Source organism: Vigna radiata, unplaced genomic scaffold (assembly GCF_000741045.1).
Source record: "Vigna radiata var. radiata cultivar VC1973A unplaced genomic scaffold, Vradiata_ver6 scaffold_154, whole genome shotgun sequence".
In the NCBI taxonomy this organism is placed as follows: Eukaryota; Viridiplantae; Streptophyta; class Magnoliopsida; order Fabales; family Fabaceae; genus Vigna; species Vigna radiata.
In genome coordinates this window covers 773,631-792,406 of record NW_014542916.1, presented here as the reverse complement: position 1 = coordinate 792,406, position 18,776 = coordinate 773,631, and the positions used below count along the sequence as shown (strand labels likewise).

At 34.3% G+C, this 18,776-nt stretch overlaps 2 protein-coding genes across 2 annotated transcripts; both read right to left on the bottom strand.

The window, feature by feature from the left end:
* Positions 1–260: 260 nt before the first annotated feature.
* Positions 261–11,146, bottom strand: LOC106752564 (DNA helicase INO80). Its single transcript, XM_014634270.2, has 23 exons — positions 10,824–11,146; positions 10,535–10,622; positions 9,964–10,360; positions 9,445–9,877; positions 9,155–9,355; positions 8,887–8,997; positions 7,827–8,254; positions 7,556–7,664; positions 7,402–7,482; positions 7,162–7,334; positions 6,613–6,738; positions 6,224–6,385; positions 6,082–6,139; positions 5,473–5,703; positions 5,181–5,327; positions 3,805–4,350; positions 3,419–3,676; positions 3,205–3,312; positions 2,636–2,730; positions 2,361–2,517; positions 1,928–2,125; positions 1,617–1,775; positions 261–859 (listed from the first exon to the last, which is right to left on the bottom strand). The coding sequence occupies exons 1-23, from the start codon at positions 10,881–10,883 to the stop codon at positions 599–601; spliced, it is 4,587 nt and encodes a 1,528-aa protein (XP_014489756.1). The 5' UTR covers positions 10,884–11,146; the 3' UTR covers positions 261–598.
* Positions 11,147–15,815: 4,669 nt separating this feature from the next.
* Positions 15,816–18,367, bottom strand: LOC106752560 (alpha carbonic anhydrase 4). Its single transcript, XM_014634262.2, has 7 exons — positions 18,246–18,367; positions 17,664–17,878; positions 17,207–17,313; positions 17,003–17,105; positions 16,677–16,835; positions 16,347–16,400; positions 15,816–16,133 (listed from the first exon to the last, which is right to left on the bottom strand). The coding sequence occupies exons 1-7, from the start codon at positions 18,337–18,339 to the stop codon at positions 16,044–16,046; spliced, it is 822 nt and encodes a 273-aa protein (XP_014489748.1). The 5' UTR covers positions 18,340–18,367; the 3' UTR covers positions 15,816–16,043.
* Positions 18,368–18,776: the final 409 nt, after the last annotated feature.

Genomic DNA, 18,776 nt, shown 5'->3' with positions numbered 1-18,776 from the left:
GTACATTAACAAACACCATTTATATATATATATTGAATGAATGGTGATTAAAAGCATTATTTAGGAAAACGGAAACTAAAGATGAATTACTACAATTTACTGTATGAGATGATTTGCACAAGTTTGTTATTTTTGTAAAGCAATACTAAAAGATGGGAGTAGAAAAAATTATTCCTGCACTTATGTTTTTCTAAGCATAACATTTAGCCATCACCGGCTTCTAACTTTGATCAATCCCACCACTTCTTTATCCAGATTAATTGAATAAGTTATTTTTAAACTTGATCAAGAGAGACTCAAATGTATATTACTCATGTGAAATAAATATTGGATGTGGCGCACAAAAATCAACTGGAGTAAGGATGGCCCAATCTGTACAAACTATCAGTATACCATTAAGGACTACTATATACAACCTGAACCTAGGATATACACTTTCCTCTGTCTTGACTCAGCTTTGCCACCAGTATTTGTAGTTAGACGAGAACCAAGAAATTGGGAACTAGAAACTGTTGATCAACAAGGGAGCCAATGTAGCAGTCCCCACAAAAATGTCAATCCACAGGGCTGGAAATATGAGACATCAGTTACAGAATGGTTAGTTGTCTTGCCCTGATTCTGCTTTAGAACCACCGGCACTAAAATCACGTGGAGGTGGAAATTGGCTCTGCTCTGGAACAGTGATAGCAGTCCCAGTAAAAGTATCTTCAACGTTCACATTCTTCTTTACCCTCTTCGGTCTCTTGGGTTTCTGACCCACTGGATCGACATCATCCAATTCGCTGTCCATGAATGCAGTACTAAATTCACTCATCTTTTGAGAATTCTTTGGCCTCGGCTTATCCGAGGCAGCTTTTCTCTGCAGAAAGACATTATTATGTTTACCAAATTCACATAACATTCAAAATACAGAAAATATTTGGATTCCATGAACACGAGTACACCTAAAAATTCAAGTTACTAAAATTCACACAAATGATCAAACTAGCAAAAGCATGAGATTTAAAAAATCACCGTGTTGGAAAGAGATGTTCTGTTGCGTATGAACCCACCATCATGGGTACCACGATCGATTAAATGGTGAATTAGTTTTATTGAAAATAAATTGTCTATCTCTTTTTTGTCATGGTACAGTGAAGAGTTATGGGTTAACTAGTTTTAAGGATAGTTACTCTGTGACATTTGTGCATTGCATATAAATAGACTACTCTTTCAAAATTATTGCATACTTGTTCTGCTCTAAAGGTAAAGAGACTCATAATCAACATCTCCAAAAATAAAAACACAGAAAGTTCCCACTTCGACTACTAAATTCCTTTCAAACAACAGTACAGTAACATATCGATAAACTTCATGCCACGAAACTTACCCTAAGAACTTTTATCACAGAGGAGTTTCCCGATTTCTTTTCAGCTATTTCCATTCCAATAAGAAACTACAAACTTCCAATATAAATTAACAATTTTCTTTACCATGCAACGAACTGAAATGAGTATCTAGAATTTTCATAACCAATAAATTAGATATATGATCAATCAGAGCATCATCACCAACAAAAAAGACTTCTTGGAGGTTAAATCCTCTCCAGAAAATACATTGAAGGCTTATAATGATACCTTTTTATTACTAGACTTTGAACCCTCTGGATCCACGGCAGCATCATAATCTGAAGTACCCTGAGCTGCAGAGCTTGTTAGATCTTCCAGTGATGCATCACCATCTTCATTTACCCTAATGCCTTTCATAGGTTGTTTTTTCTTTTGCTTATCCTTTACCTGAAAGGATAAACAAGGTCAAACAATCAGAAAACTTTTCAAAATTGTTCTAGGGTTTAAAGAACTTTTTCTAAAAATGTTACTTTTAGTTAGTCTAGAATATTCAATACATAATAAACTAATGAAGTCTGGTAACCAGATCCAAAACCAACCTGGAGAGGGATCTCCTTTAACTTCTGCTCCAACTGAGCATCATCTAGAAGCAAAGATACAACATCCTCAGGCGCTAAGAGATCACCACCGACAGATCCACCAGTCATGACAAGGTTCTGCACAGTACTTTTCTGACTCGCTCTAAGAAGAATCTTCTCTTCAACTGTCTCTTTACATATAAGTCGGTAAACAGTAACCTGCAAGTTCGAAGATGCATCTAAAATCAGTTAAGCACTTGCAAACTAAAAAGGAATAGCTTTAATTTCTGAGAAAGAAAAAGGTGCATGAGCCAGAGAAAGGCAAAGCATAAATTCCAGATATGCAATGAAGGAAAATCCAGAGGCCAATTGTTGATATTCACAAAAAATATGTAACGTTAACATCCATAGAACAAGTAGTTTGAGGGAGAAGTTGGTGATAGGTGGAACTAACATCTTTTGTCTGGCCCAAACGATGAGCTCTGTCCATTGCCTGTAGATCCAATGTTGGATTCCAATCACTCTCATAAAATATGACTGTGTCAGCAGCCGTCAAGTTGATACCTAACCCACCAGCTCTTGTACTCAATAAGAAAACAAAAATATCATTCCTGCAACAAATTAATAAGAAATATCAAAAATAATACGTATAATAAAATAATTAATGATCAATAGTTGAACTAGAATACAATATAAAAAGATTACAAAGAAACTAGAAGAAGACAATACCTATGCTGAAAGTCTCTGACCATGTCTCTACGATCCTGGATAGTGGATGATCCATCAAGTCTAAAATACTTATATTTTCTATAGTTCATGTAGTCCTGAAGATGATTGAATTACAAGTCAGAATGTACAAGAAAAAAAGTGAGTTTTAAAAGGACAAATTGATCATGTTGCCCCGTCCTCTGTATACTTGGCAGGAAGGGTTCCCAATTCCATATCACTGAAAATTTGAACTTTACCCAGAAATTCCAAGTTCCCAACTTCTTAAAGCATAATTGAACCGAACTCATCTAATACCTTTAGGGCAATAAAAACATACATGTGTACACACAAAACATGCAATTTCTAGGTCTCCTCATAAGTCGATTTCATTTGAGTAGTAATCACTACATTTAAGGCAAATAAACTCATGCTAAAGGGTTCTAGTAAGTAACTAATTTTGTTCATTCATTATTTACCCATGTTTCACAACTTTGATTTGGACATCTCAGAAATATACAATCCTGGATTTTTATATTTATTTACACACAATCAATATCAATACGTTGGACATCATGAAATGTTGAAAGTACCTCCAAAATATTCAACATTTTGGTCATCTGAGCAAACAAGAGTACACGATGATTTCCTGCTCTTAACCGTTTTAATAATATATCAAGTGTTTGGAGTTTTCCGGAGTCCTGTATGAAAATTATGTAAATTAGATTATCTATTCAACATGAAAGTTGAGAGAAGAGAGGACAATCCCTGACCAAGAGAATCAACAAAACTAAAAGCAACTCTTACAGTGAGCAACTTCGAAGGGTCAAAATTGCGCATTGGTGGAGAAGTTCCAAAAATGCTATGTGTTAACTGAAGCGCAGGGTGAGAAACAGGTAATTCAGAATCTATCTCTTGAATTAAATGGTGAGGAGCATCTGGCTTTCTAGGTCCATTATAATCAGATGTACGTGCAAATCCCACAAATAACCTCTTAACCGTGGGATCATGTAATTCTTCAATCATTTTATAGTAGAAGTTCCTATTTGAGCAGTGAAGACCAATCTATGAAAACGAAAAGAAGAAAATGGTCAATGACAAATTATCATTCTATTTAAAAAGGAACTAAAAACGAGGCAACAAATTTTGGAAAATCATAAATGAAGAGCAGATAATAGAAAAACATAACATACAGGAGGAGCTCTACTTTGTGGGATATATGTGTAAGCAGAGTGAACAAGCCTGGCGTTTGATAACAGCCTATCTTCATGTGGGACAATCAAGGCCTCAAAAGGAGCATGGCTGGGTCCAGTCTGCAATCTTTCCTGCAGAAACTGAGCCTCGGATCTCGTTGGCACCAATAACATCCTTGTAACTGCTCTGACTTTTTCTTTCTCAAGGTAACTACATTCTGGGTCATCATCTATGGTCTCAGTTAGAAAGTCTACAGCTTCATCAATGAATTTACGTTCCCATCTCGTAATAGAAAATAATAGTCGCTCCACAAAAGAAGCAGTAGCCAGAAACATCACCTCTTGTGGAGACAAATCCATCAAATGGGTAAAACCTAGGTTTCCACTTGTACTATACGTGTCTTCTGAGAATACAGATCGAAAAACGTTTTCTGGTCTAAAAATACTAAAATGTTTCTGAAAAGATTCTCTGGAGACACCACGACCAACAGATGATCCAAAAATCTCTGAACTTTGTACAATTTCTTCATAGACAAGTTTTGGCATCTGAAAGTTCATTGGGTAATTAACAAAAGCAGTAAAAAGAATTAAAGGAAGCATAGTTGACATTAGATAGTAGAAGCAACTTAGTCGGGAAAAGAAAAAACCCTAATCCAAAGAAAAACAAATATCAGCATGACATGGGATATGGAAAATACTTTCCTTTCACAGTAAAAATGCAACAGGTTCCATGCATATCATGTTTTACCATTAAGGCAGCAACACAACACATGGAACCCACTAACCTTTTCGTTACAGCATTAATTTACTCTCTATCTTCCCTCAGTTTTACATTATTTATTTCTTTCTATATATAAGTTCTCACATTAAAAGATATAGCATCCCTCTATCTTCCATATCCTCTTTCGTTCATCTCAAATCTCAACATTGAGTCAACCAGTGTCAGTGTTACAGTCTAATACCATTAAAAACCTTCTTTACAACAACAACCACTTATTATAGACTATAAAAGTTACCAACTCAACAGATAACAGTGTATAAACTAAAAAGCACACTAAAACTTCAATTGGTGCCCTTCTAAATGAATAGGAAACTTAACTGCAACATTTCAACATTGTCCAGAGCCCTAAATGAACTTACATGTATTCATGGATCAAATTAGCTTTTCTGTCTAAACTACTATAGCATCAAGGATAGTTTAAGCAGTACATAACAACGTATCATACAACATGAAGATTTCCTACCATTAACACGTGATCTAATAGGAATGGAGAGACATAATTCCTAAGAAACCAATATGCATAAGTTTGCAACAAAACATATCCAAATAAAATTGAAGGTTTTGATATAGTGAATAAAGCATTATGAGGAAATACCTCATATGATATGGGGTTGTGACCACCAGAATAATAAATATCCTCCAATTCCCCGAATGGAGGAGGTGGAAGGGAATTCGGAATCTCTGCAAAGTAGAGGTATGTGCTTCCCTCACTCCTTTCAAACAACTCAGGATGGTTGCAAACCTATCATATGTGCAAAGAGTAATATTTTTTTACAGGCTCTCTTGGTGGAAAAACAATCCTTATTTCAAAATGAATTAATACAAAACTCACATTAAAAATTATGAACAAAGAGAAAAGAAAGCCAGAAGTATTATGGATTGTCTACCTTCCTTAGTTGAATAACAATGTTCATTAAATTCAGAATTCTCTTCTCATTGAGCTGCCCACGATTACTGTCAAACAATTCGGCAAGAGAGATCTTGTTCTTAATTGCTTGATAAAAAGCCTGTTGCCGAGAACTGAGCTTACAGTGCACAGTAACCTCAGTTTTTCTAGTCAGCTCAGAAACCACATCCTTTTTAACACGCCGCAGCATGAAAGGCTTTAGAATTGAATGCTGTGAGGAGAAGCAATAATTAGAGTTCTAAGATAAGGATTTAAAACGATAAAAAAAATAAGTTAATCAGAGGCAGTGAGCAAAATAATAAAATAATAGTCACCACATAACAAATCTTTTTGTAATTTTAATCATTATATCCCAGACAGAATTATATAAATTGTGAATATAACACACAATTCCTACAACAATCAAAATAAGAACTTGATGAATTGCACCAACAACTTCCCCTAATGTGAAACACCAAGCAATTAACCTACATTCCAAAAAATAGGCTATTTAAATGCCCATAAAATTTCTTGTACAAAAGATCCAGTATAATGTAAATTATAATAACACATCGTAGTCATGTTGTTGTGCAATCAACAAGAAACTTACCAATCGATTAAGCTGATGCTCATTCAAAGTACCTCCATGTTCCGCATGGTTCTCAATTCTGCCATGGGTAGATCATAAAAAGATTAGACTATAGTTAAATACCTACCTAACATATCCAGGGACTTTAAGGTGGAATATATACCCTTTAGAAAACCACTCATTAAACTGCTCATGGCTGTCAAATAAAGTTGGCATGATGAAGTGAAGAAGAGCCCATAACTCAGCCATGTTATTCTGAATGGGTGTACCAGTCAGCAGTAGGCGATTCCGACAATTAAAACTGAGAAGTGTCTTCCATCTTATACTGCGAAATAAAAGAAAATTAAAGGGGAAATCATAAGATGTTAGTGTAACTTCTTCACTGACTACATAATCAACACAATAAACGCAAAACTGGTGAAGATACAATCCCTAAAAATGCAAAATATAAAATAATTAATCAGATCTTTTTCAGTTAAAAGGATGAAATAATGATCAATTAACAATAGATTTCTTTAACTAATGCACCACAGAAACAAGATATCAACAAACCTTGTCGAACTTTTGATAGCCTGGGCTTCATCTAAAACCATATACTGCCATTTCACTCGACGAAAATACTTCTCATCAGATACTAATAGCTGGTAGCTTGTGATGAGAATGTGAAATTTAGCTTCCCTGGTAAAACAATTACAATACAAAAAAAAATGAAAATTAAAGACCAAGCAAATAAATTACAATGGAGCTTATAGTTGTAGATGAGGGACAAAATATAGATTAGATCTATCACACAGTCCAAAAGGTTGAAAAGCAAGATGATTATACTTACTAAAATAAAAAGGAATTCCACCATTGGCATCCTGTTTTTTTTTTTTTTTTACTTTGTTCAAAGCCAATTGTTTTATTTAATTATAACTTAAAAGTGAGAACCATTATTCCATGCCAATCACAAAATAGCACCCATTAAATAAAGCTCAAATTTTAATGAACTTCAAAATTTACAAACCATATTGAAGTTTTACACCAGCTTTTTCTTTTTTTTCAGATTTCAAGTTTTAAATTAAAGATGGGCGAAATTCTGCAAAAAGAAATTAACATTACCTACGGTATAGATCCTTTGGGTTAATACTTTTCCTAAGTACTGTCCGTTCTGAAAGTCCGCCCCAGTATGGAAGTCTTTTCAGTTCCGGGCAGAAGCGCTCAAGTTCCTCATTCCAATTATTTAATACTGAAGCAGGTGCAACAACCAGAAAAGGTCCCCATATGTTTTTTTCCTGATAAGGACAACAAGGTTACAATAAAGTCACAAAAATGTACAAAAAAAGGTGGATGAATAGCTACCTCAGCTAAATGAGCCAAGAATGCCATGGCCTGAATAGTCTTTCCAAGTCCCATTTCATCTGCTAGAATACCATTTAAACCCTGAAAGTAACCAAAATCCATCAAATTCACAACCAAATGAAATAAATCATACTATATTAAGGATTGCTCGAACCTGCTCATAACAGTTTACAAGCCACTGAAGACCCTTTAGCTGATATTCTTTAAGAACCCCTTTAAATAATTCAGGTGTCCGAACTGTGGATGCCACTGGCATGGTGGAGCTGCAACACAAGAATTCAAAACCTCAATTCAAATTAATACAATAATACTTAACACATACCTAATATTATCCAAATGAACATCAAGAAAAATTTGCATGTACATTGTACATGCACTATAGAAGTACATTTAAATGGCAACAGATAAAGACAGAAGAAACTCACGGGGTTTGCAAATCAATATTACTCGCTCCAGCAACATCTGGTGGAAGTGAATCTGTTTCACCAGCTTGGCGCAGCCTCAAGCATTCAGTGTCAAAAGCACTTGTCAAACTTCTCTGCTTAAAAACTGCTTCTTGTGCAGCCTTCAAAGCTTCCTTCTTCAATTCAGCCTCTTCAGGATCTTCCTCGTCATCAGGCTTAGCATCTGAAGAGTCATCAATCATTGCATCTTGGTCATTTGCATCTTCATCTACAGTGGGTAAAGTTTCTGAAGATAGCAAGTTTGACTTGTTCTGCATAAAGTGACTGTACAGCTCAGTTTGTTGTATAAGAAAATTAAGCCTTTGTTGTTGCCTCTTCGCCTCTCGAAGCTCCTGTTCGCGCCTCAAAGCTTCTGCAGCTTCTTTTTCCTCCCTCTTCCTCACTTCTGCCTGCCAAGGAAAGAAATGAAATATTTATAGTGTATCCAAGTCTAATGTAAGAGTTACAAATGTACACTAGCACAACATATTCAGATTCAAAAAATAAATACAGGTACATGTTGCCATATCTGCTCGTCTCCACCAAACGGACCACCCATTTTATATTGTGTCAAGACCAACAACGTGGTCTGATTGATATCTATTGAAAAACATCACAATTCATTCATCTTCTGTATCTCAGATGGACCAAAAACATCTAAATTCAGTACCTTAGAGCCAAAATTAAATAATTTAGTTTGAAAGAAGTGTACAATACTGCCACCTTCAACAATCATTACCACTACATGTAAAATACAGTGACATCACTCCAATGGTAAGAGATTACAAGACTATTATGCAATAGACAAAAACATACATCTATCCATTGCAAGCAGAGATACACAAGTGGGTAAAAACTAGTCTTGACTATCATCCATAAAACATGTCTTCAAAGGTGAAGGTAGTGTGCAAGGGAGGTATGCAGCCATCATGACACACAAAAGTCCACACAATCACATCTAAAAGATTATCTCTTGACATCCATGTGCTTCCGGTGTTCAATACGGAAAATCAATAAATTTCAGAAAGGAATTAAAATATACCATCTCTTTATCTATTCGTTTCCAGAACAGCAACATGTCCCTAGCTAGTTTCCGGGTGCGCATTCCAGCAGCCCTTGTCCATTTAAGGGATCTACTAACTTTCATTCTAACCTGAAAGAGCAAAAGGTCCACATAAGTTACTGTAGACAAAGTGCCATGTACAAAGCCTACCAACAAAATCTTTACAGCAACACTCAAGATATACCACAAATCAAAACAAAAATATAACAGACAAAATGTATTAAAGGAGTGAAATAAGGGACCATACCTCTCTTTGACAAATCTCTGAGACTCTCTTGGCATCAATAAGCTGCTTTCGATGAAAAGTAGTGAAGTTCCTATGATGCTTTGGTATGTCCCTTCTGACAATATTTACCCAAATCTTACCACATCGTTCTGTTTCCTCCTTCTCGATCAAGGCAGGATCTTTTTTCACTTTTTGTTTCTTAGGTAGGCTTCTTTCAATGATCTAAAACAATCCAAAACAAAGCTAAATGATAAAAAGAAATAGATGGAGAGTGTAAAGAGAAAAACATCTTCATATTATATGATAGATACCTCATAGGTGTCACCTTTCTCCAAAACTTTCACATAATAAACCTGCAATACACCACCCTCGGACAAAATAGATCGCCTTATGCTTCCCGCTGCCCCCTCTGGAATGGAGGAATTCAAATCAGCATCAGACACTTTCAGACTGAATTTATGAGCAGAATTTGAAGCTCCCATGACCTTCAGCCGTGCCTGTAGTGATTCATATTGCGTTAATGCTTCACCCATGCCAGCTCGGTTTCTATTCCCAAATCTTTTATCAGCTGCCATCATCTCAGCCAATGAACCCAAATCCAAGGTGCCCTTTAAGTAAAAATCATCAACATGGATATCCGAGAAGCTTGGGAGGTTCAGAGCTCCTGCCAACTTATCATAGATTGGAGGAATCTTGTAAATGATTCCATCCCCGATATCCAAAGATGCAGGTTCATACATAATCCTGAAAGGAGTTCACAAACGCAAGGTAAATTTCATCTTAAATAATGGTTCGTGATTCAAAAACTTAAACACCATTAAAAGGAAAACCTATCAGCAGTGCCATATTGTGGGGTGAAATCTGCTTCACGGTAGTTTCCTGGTTTCTGGGAGCTCGAATCATTCATCCATTCTGACGTAGTCTCCACAGCATGTAATCCTCCCCTGCGCTCATTCCCTGACTTCCGAGCTTTCAACCCTGTGCTGCTTTTCCCAGGTGCAACAGTAGCTTGATTTTGGGCAGGACTACTTATTGTATCCTTTAACCTCCTCTTGTATTTCTGAATATGCTCTCCCAACATTGATCGATATCGCTCCTCTGTCATGTGTGTCTCATAAAAACCGCTCCTATCCTCACTGTCACGGTTCAGAGACCACCTCCTCTTCTTCAACAAACTCGCCTCCCTTCCATGCACATTCCCATTACTATGATTTGTAATCCCCCCACCTACTCATGGAAGTACCAAAAAGATACAGAACACACTTTATTCAAGTCCCAACTCTCAAACCAACGAACAAAACAACCACTCACTAGCCAAACAGTAAAATCTACAATAGTGAAAATTCAAGTAATAGTGTCTCATATAAACAGAAAAAATATATATATCGAAATAGTGTCTACCTTGGCTGCCTCTGCTCTCATCCTGACTACTATTCCCATAATAATCAAAATCATCATCGTGTTGTGGAAGTTGAAAGTTCACCAAAGACTACAAAACAATGCAGTCAGAAAAAACAGAAGAAAAATAGCAAAATCCTCAAATTTCTTTTCAAAAGAAAATGCAAACTGTTAAAATTAAATTCAAATAAATTCCACAAGTAAATCATAAGAAACCATGGAAAAGGTAATTAGCACAGAAACGATGAGAAGAAGCGCAAAGGTTTCGTCGAAGAAGATAACTGGTACGGACCTCGAGATTGAAAAGAGTGGAGTAAGGGAGTGAATCCTTCGATTTCGGTCGGTGATCCATGTGGTACGACGCGACTACTTCGAGAACGAAGAAACCCTAGTTTTTGGACGAAGCATGAGAAGAAGAAGAAGAAGAAGATGAAGTAGAAGAAGAAGAAGAAGCGTAACCCTAAAAGAAAAAAGGGGAACGGAGTGGTGCGCAGGATAAGGCGAAGGAAAGAGACGAGAAAGAGTATCGAGAATGGAAGCACTGACGTTGACTAACGTGCGCTGGACAGGTGACACTAACGCTAAAATGCGCTTCCCTGTGTGTTACGATTGACGGTGGGATTTCCCCGTGTCTAGACGGCGAGATGAAACGGAAGGGAGATGGAATTATCTTTTTTCTAATATAAAAAAAAAATTATCCTTACAGTAACAACATAAATTGTAAATATTTTCTTATTGGAATTCAATCTTTAATTTGCCATAAACTAATTATTCTTTTAATAAACGAGTATATATATATATATAATAACATAATAATAATAATTATTGTTTGAATGATGTATTTTAAAATTGTATAACATAAATTTGATTAGATAAAAATAATTGGTCGAGTTTATGTGAACTCTTTTAAATCAAATTTGATCCAACAAAACATTTGTTGAGATCACAATTAAAAAAAGTTTACTAGGTGTCAATGAAAAGTTTTTGAAAATTGACTGGTCAATAAAATTATTAATCAGAAATATAGTTAGTATGGTTAAGCCTATATGAGAAGATTAGTATAAATTAGTTGGATAATTGTGATTAAGGTATGATTGAGTCAATTAGATTAGTGAAAAATAAAAACTTGAAATTTAAGACAAAGGTGTTTTGCGTTTTTGTTTTCTAAAGCAATAGTTTTGTATTTTAAAAAGAAGGTTTTACATTTTCTCAATAACATAAATGTTCGTTCTTGAAAATTCACTAATCAAGTAAATGGTAAGCTTTTGCTTTCCCCATTTTCTCTTATAATAATCATATAAACTTATTTGATTTATCTTTCCTGACACCTTAACCAATTAAAAACCTTGTTTCTATATTTGTAATATGGTGTTCAATAGTATAGATTGGCCTAGTTACCACACCCAATGACAACTTCTCAATCTCAAATCTAAAGTTGAATAATTCTTTAAACTTGACCAACAATTTGTAACTAATATATTGAACCCCTCTTCCATATGATTTCCACTATCTTTTGTAGATTTTTACCAAAAATCTAAAGATAACTTTAGGTCTCAATCTAAAACATGCTAGTTAGCACTTCACACCATCTTATTCTCTTCTTGATGTACAACTCGACCAACTTGATCATGCATGACTTTTAGCAGAATGACAACAAGTGAACATTTTGGGTCAACCACCCCCATAACATCATGCCTCTTTTCCTAACTTTGGGTAGTAGGTAACATAATTCATAGCAATATTATCTCACTTCTAACTAGAACCTTCAATTGTTGTAACGACAAAACTGATTCTGACAATCCTTCCTCACTTTCTAATCCAATATCTTATAACCATTCCTCGACAACGTCTTGGTTAATTTTGAAATCACTAACTTGATCAATATGTAACAACTCTAAGGTACATCTCAACCTAGGATTTTCTAATTTGCTTTTTCCCAGACCATTTTAAAAAAACTTGCTAATTATAGTCAAGTGGCTACATTAATGAAGTCTCACTCACATCAATTTTAATTCCTTCATTATCAAACCAGCAAATTAAATCCTTTTTTTTGCTAAAAGCCTCTTCTATTGTATTTTTAGTTTTAGGGAAACACCACAACTTAAAATTGCAGCTAAATTCACCTCATTTTCCTCTTGTCCAATTTCCTTTATTGTTTTAAAGAAGTCCCTACTACATTAACCATCAGGTCATGAGTAAGATAGTTCCTCTCCTGCACCTTCCATTATTTAGAAACATACCCTACCACCACACCGTTGCACCACTTTAATTAACATACATTCTCACTTCCACTGTGTTGAGTCACAATAAACCTCAAAAGGCTCCCCTGTGTTATGATTGATCAACACTGAATTGTCGGTCCACCTCTTCCTCAATAACATAAAAACTCTTTTCACATCTCTTGGCTACCCTCAAAATATTATCCTTCAGTGTCAATTGTGACAAAGAAACAACCACCCTTGAGAAACCTCCCACAAAACTTTTTCAAAACCAACAAAACGCATGAAGTTCCTTATTTTAGTGACACCTTTAGGACTTCTCTTCCTTCACCTTGTTTCCACTTGTTAGAACCATTTATTTTAAGAGACACACCTCCCTTAACATAAACTTACACTTGGATATCTTGTCACACAACTACTTCTCCTTCAAAATCCATTAAACTGTAGTTTCTCATAGTAACATACTAAGTCTAAATCAATGCTTTTCTAATAGCAAAAACCACCAACTCAAGCCCTATCTTCCTCGTATGCAATGTACGCATGCATGTGACACAAAGTAGTGTGTTGTTTCAAACCAAACCAAAACACTTAACACAACTTTCATTTATAAAACAAATATTTTGAATGAGACTATCTATGCTAATTGCTTCAGCACTAGCTATCATAAGCACCCTTTCTAGCTACTCAAAACCTTTCTTAGTTTTTCCTTTTTAATTATATGCTGGCAGCACTAGTTTGCCTTCCCCTTTGAGAATAATCCTTATTAGTGTGCCTTCCTTCTAGCATTTGAAACATTTCGCCTCAGTCTAAGGACAATCCTTTCTCCCGTATGAACCTCTACACTTGAACATCTCTTTTGTTATCATCATTAATGTGAGTGTCGTTACTGAAAGGATCGAACCACCTTCTTCTTTTGTTGTTTTGCACAATGCTCCTTTGTTAAGTTACCCATACTAGCAGAAAAATTTTCTCCCTTGAGAAAGCACCATCATACTTGATTGGTCATCAAAACTCTCAATCAATTTAGTTACCTTCACTAGGAGATGAACCCCCAAAAACTACATAAGGCCCACTGACCTCTTCATCTCTATACTCAAGTCTTTCACAAAGCTTCTTATACCTCATATTCTCAAACCTTGTTGCTTACACATGCGCTAACATCTCACTTTGCACTAACCTTACAAACTCATCTTCTTTTGCCTACTCTTACTTTATCCAAAGAAATTACCTTTCCAAAAACCTCCTCTTAAAGCTCATTTGATCCAAGTTCTAGCCTCTAGACTCCACGTCTTCTCTAACCCATATAACTAGCACTCGTCTTTCCTCACCCACTAATAGCAATCAATAACAACTTCATATCTATAAGGCAAAAGATTGCCTTATAAGCCTTCTCCAACTATTATAAAGGTAAGCAGATCAAGTTTGTCTTGAATTTGTATTTCTTTACTATTATTGAACACTACACACAAACCAAAAAGGCGAAAATATGTCCAGTCTAATATAAAAAACACAACTCAAACTCCAACGATATTTCATCTTCTAACAAATACAAATTTTCTATACATACTCTCTCCACATCTATTAATTACATAACCTACTTTTACCAACTACTTGATGTTTATCACTCTTCTTTTCCCAAACATTCAAAATTAAGAAAGGAAACTATATTTGATATAGTTGTGAGTGTGCACCCTCATCACTTTATCAAGACTTTTTATGTTTTTAATACTTCTAGTTTTATAAACATCTCTACAATCTCAACTTAAGCACTTATACACACAAAAAGAAGTCAATTATATGGGAAATCAAGGCTACCAAGGTAATCATGGGAACTACAATCACGGTTGGAAATCTTACCAAGGCATAGGACAAGTCAGATCTTCAAATAGATCACCACATCCACAAAACCAACAACAATAATCTTTCTTGCACGAACGAAAATCAAAGTTTAAAGAGACATTTCAACAATTCATGCACGCTTCCATTTCTAATATAGAAGCATGGAAGCCTTTATCCTTAATATTTAGAGACTTAAGTGGGTCAATTAACAAAGAAGTTAAAGAAAAAAATTTGAGAAAAAGTAATCTTAGATAAAAAGATTAGATTTTAATTTCATCAACAACTTGATGGATTAAAGAAAGTCTAAGATTTTTTGAAAAAATATGATGATAAACACAATAGATAAGAAACAACTGGTAAAACATTTAATTAATTTTCACAGTAATTAAAAAATAATAATGGCTCAAAACACAATCGGGATTGGGGAAGAGGGTTGAATTGGTTGCAAAAAGTTTTTTAAATATTAAAAGAAAATAGTTTTACTTAAAATTGTTGATAATGGAAGAAATCTAATGCAATGGTTAATGAAAATCAAGAACAACAATTGAGGAAAATAAGCAAAAATATAACTCAAGAACATACCACAATTTTAAACTGGTTTAATTTTTTTTGAATTTATATATAGTTAATCCAAACAACCTGCACTCCAAACACATGCATGAAATTCGAGTCAAATTACAAAAGAAAAATAAAAAAAGATATAATTTATTAATATGTCTCCTTATAACTTATAAACCATTTTGAATCAACATAATTGATTATTATTAATGATTAAACATAATCAATTGTTTAAAATTGATATACTTTATAAATATCTAACATAATTAATTATTAAATGAAATAATCAATTATTTTTAAAACATGTATAAACAATTGTGTTGTTTAGATTATTATATTTGGATTATTATTTATAAAGATTTAAACCATTATTAGTCTCGTATTTGTGTATCAATCTTAAATGAATATTTGTTTTTTTTTAGTCTTAATTAGATTCATAAACTTGTAAAATTGAATCAATTAAGTCTTTTCCTTTAAATTTTCAATGTAATTTTTTTTAGATGTTTCAAAAGAATATTTTTCTTCAATATATTAGAACCATCATTGTCCATTAGGGTATCTCTTAAATTTTATCTCCATAGTATCTAGGATGCATGATTTAACAAAAATAAAATAATAGATCCAATTTTTCACTGTGCAACATTCAACATATACTACCATTTTATATATTGGAAGGAGAGAAAACAAAGCATGAGTCCCTCCAGTCTAATTTTCTCCCTCATACGAGGTCAAATCATCAATATCTCTTAAACCAGAAACAAATCAAAGCAACTACTGCAAAAACAAGCACACTAAAGACAACTTATAACACTAAAGATAACATGTATCATTCCAAGTGCTTCACTCTAATCCTTCGGGCTTCATCTGGGAATTCCTTCACATCTTTATACAAATATCTAAGTAGTCTTTGCATCCTCCTTAGGTCTATATAACCAAACTTCTCTTCCATTAACATTCTGTATCGGTCTTGCATTGTCGTCATATCCCTATGGAATAGTTGTGATTTAGATAAGGATTGTAGTGGCAATTGCATGCTCATTTCTTCATAAAGTCAACAACTTTTAATTATATGATAATCCATAAATGAGAATGTTAAAATGTCTTTAAGCATTATAGGATTTTAATAAAATTAAACAACATCTGGTATAGGAATTTTTTTTTATTTCTGAGAAATCTACAGTGTGTACTCAGTTACTTACATGATGAAGAGCTCCTTTCAATGCTCTCAACTGCTCCCTTGAGACTGTTCTCACCTGTAATACACATGCAATATGAGTTTACAGAAGGAAAAACTTCTTTTAACAACACTTTTTTAACAATTTTTTGACAACACATACGTGGCAGCTTGTGATTGGTCTGTTTTAAATATTTTTTAAACACAAATTCAAATAGACCAATAAAATGATGACACCGTTATCAAAAAAGTTGTCAAAAAGTGTTGTCAAAATATCATTGTCCTTCACAAAAAAAGTGTTTGGTACAAATCAGTCTGCATGAGTTAGTTAAAAACTCATGTGAAAGTACAGAACCTTCTTCACTATTGTCCAAACAACACCTTCAGTGCATGGTGGACTTGTAAGTGAACCAACATATCTGTAGTACTTTCTGCTTCCAAACTTGATGATTCCTGGGTTAATAATTCCTAAATCTATGTCCTTTTCTCCAATTGATTGTAAGTTCTTCAGAAGCTGCCCAAAAGAACAAAGGTTTTGCTTTTCACAAATAAAAGATTAGGATTGATCACTCATGCCCTATATTATACACAATCATTTCATCTGCATAACTCATGTTTGAGTAGTCTATCCTCTGTACAAATATAATCTATTCACAAGCAATGTTGAGAAATATAGCAAACCTTTGAAAGCAAGCGATCAGGACGACCAATTTTATACCATATTCCAATAACAGCAATCTCTCCTTTAGAGTTTTGATGGACTGCATGCAGTTCCAGCTCAAACCTATAAAACAAACAGAAGAACCATGTCAGTACAATGCTAAAGAGGTTCATCACCACTACATGAAGTTGTTAAATTAGCCAAATGAAAAACGGCAAACTCACTTTGTTCCATTGAACGTGTGCTCTGAAGGTGTGTGCCAATGACATTGAACCAGTTTGTAGTAAGTTCCATTTATGTTAAGCTGCCCTGCATTCCCATTCCATTTCACCTGTCGAATCATTAAGCACAGATACAAGTTCCTTATGCAAATGTCTCAGTTCTTGGGAAAGTGTTGATCCCTATAGGTGAGTACTTCTATATGTGATTAGAAAAACTGTCCTAAACTTTGTCCTAGTTAATAAGTTGGTATTAAACTAAAACAGTGATAGGTATTTTAACTTAACACACATCTCAGACTAAAATATTTAGTTTATCAGATACCTAATATGAAAGAAATATTTACCAGATATCCAAAACAAGTATGAATTATATAATGACAATCTCAAAATCAATCTTAATCTGCTATCATTTTTGGAAAGGGTGATACTAATACTCAAGTGTGATGGTTTAATGGCTCACCATGATGGCATGACCGGTATTCTTTAAGACAGAAGGAGCAGGTTGGTAATCCTTTTGAAGTTTACCCAATTCATGTAACACCTGCACCCTTTTGTCAAGGATATCAATGGGAGATTGTAGTTTTCCATTCCCACAAGCTTTCCATTTTGGGTTGATACGCCTCCAATTTTTTGGCCCTTTGTCACTCTCTTCTTTGTAGTTATATTCTTCATCTTCTGTTCATACAAAGGACAAAGTTCATGCCAGTTAATCAGTGAGAAATCACACAACCAGGTTATATATATAATATGCATTCATTTGGAGAAAGAAGGGAAATCATAGTGGGGAAATTAAATTTTATTGAAAAAACAATTATCAGGAACTATGCATATAGCAGCGTTCAGAACACAGACAGACAAAAAAAAACTGGCAAAACATGATGTTGTGAGGAACAGAAAGATCAAGATATTACTAATATCCTAAGTTCCCTTTGCCAAACGATGTATAACAACAATGATACCTTCTCATTCTGACTTTCTAACATGAAAAAGAAAAAAAAAATGAAAAGTCTTGTTTATCACAATACATGTATATGATTCATACCAGCTTTAGCTAATGCAAGGAAGGAGGAAGAAGAGAGAATGAAGAAGAGGAGGAGGAGCACAAAGAAAGAGTTGAGATTGGTATGACTATTCATTTTGCTTAATGTGGCTATTGGTAACACCTATTGTATGTTGCATGTGTGAATGTTGGTGTGTGCCTCTATATATATGTGGTGTCTTGTCATGTTCAAGATTTATATATATCACCTATTTTCCAAATGAATCAATCACAAACTTTTCCTAATAGTATATGAATTAGAATTAAAAGTGATGTTTTGAAAAATAAATAATATTGGTTGTGAATGTGCTACTATTCATATTCTCTCACATTAATGTTATATTAATCTTACTTAGAAAGTTACAAATTTATGTGTTGGTTTCTTCTTATTCTTTAATTGGCGTATTGGTTTGGAATGTAGAAACGAAATGGGCATTCATTTTTTATCATTAACTAATAAGTTATAAATTGGTATATTGCTTTTTTTTTATCCATGACAAGTGAAAACACTTACATGTTATTCACATCTCAATA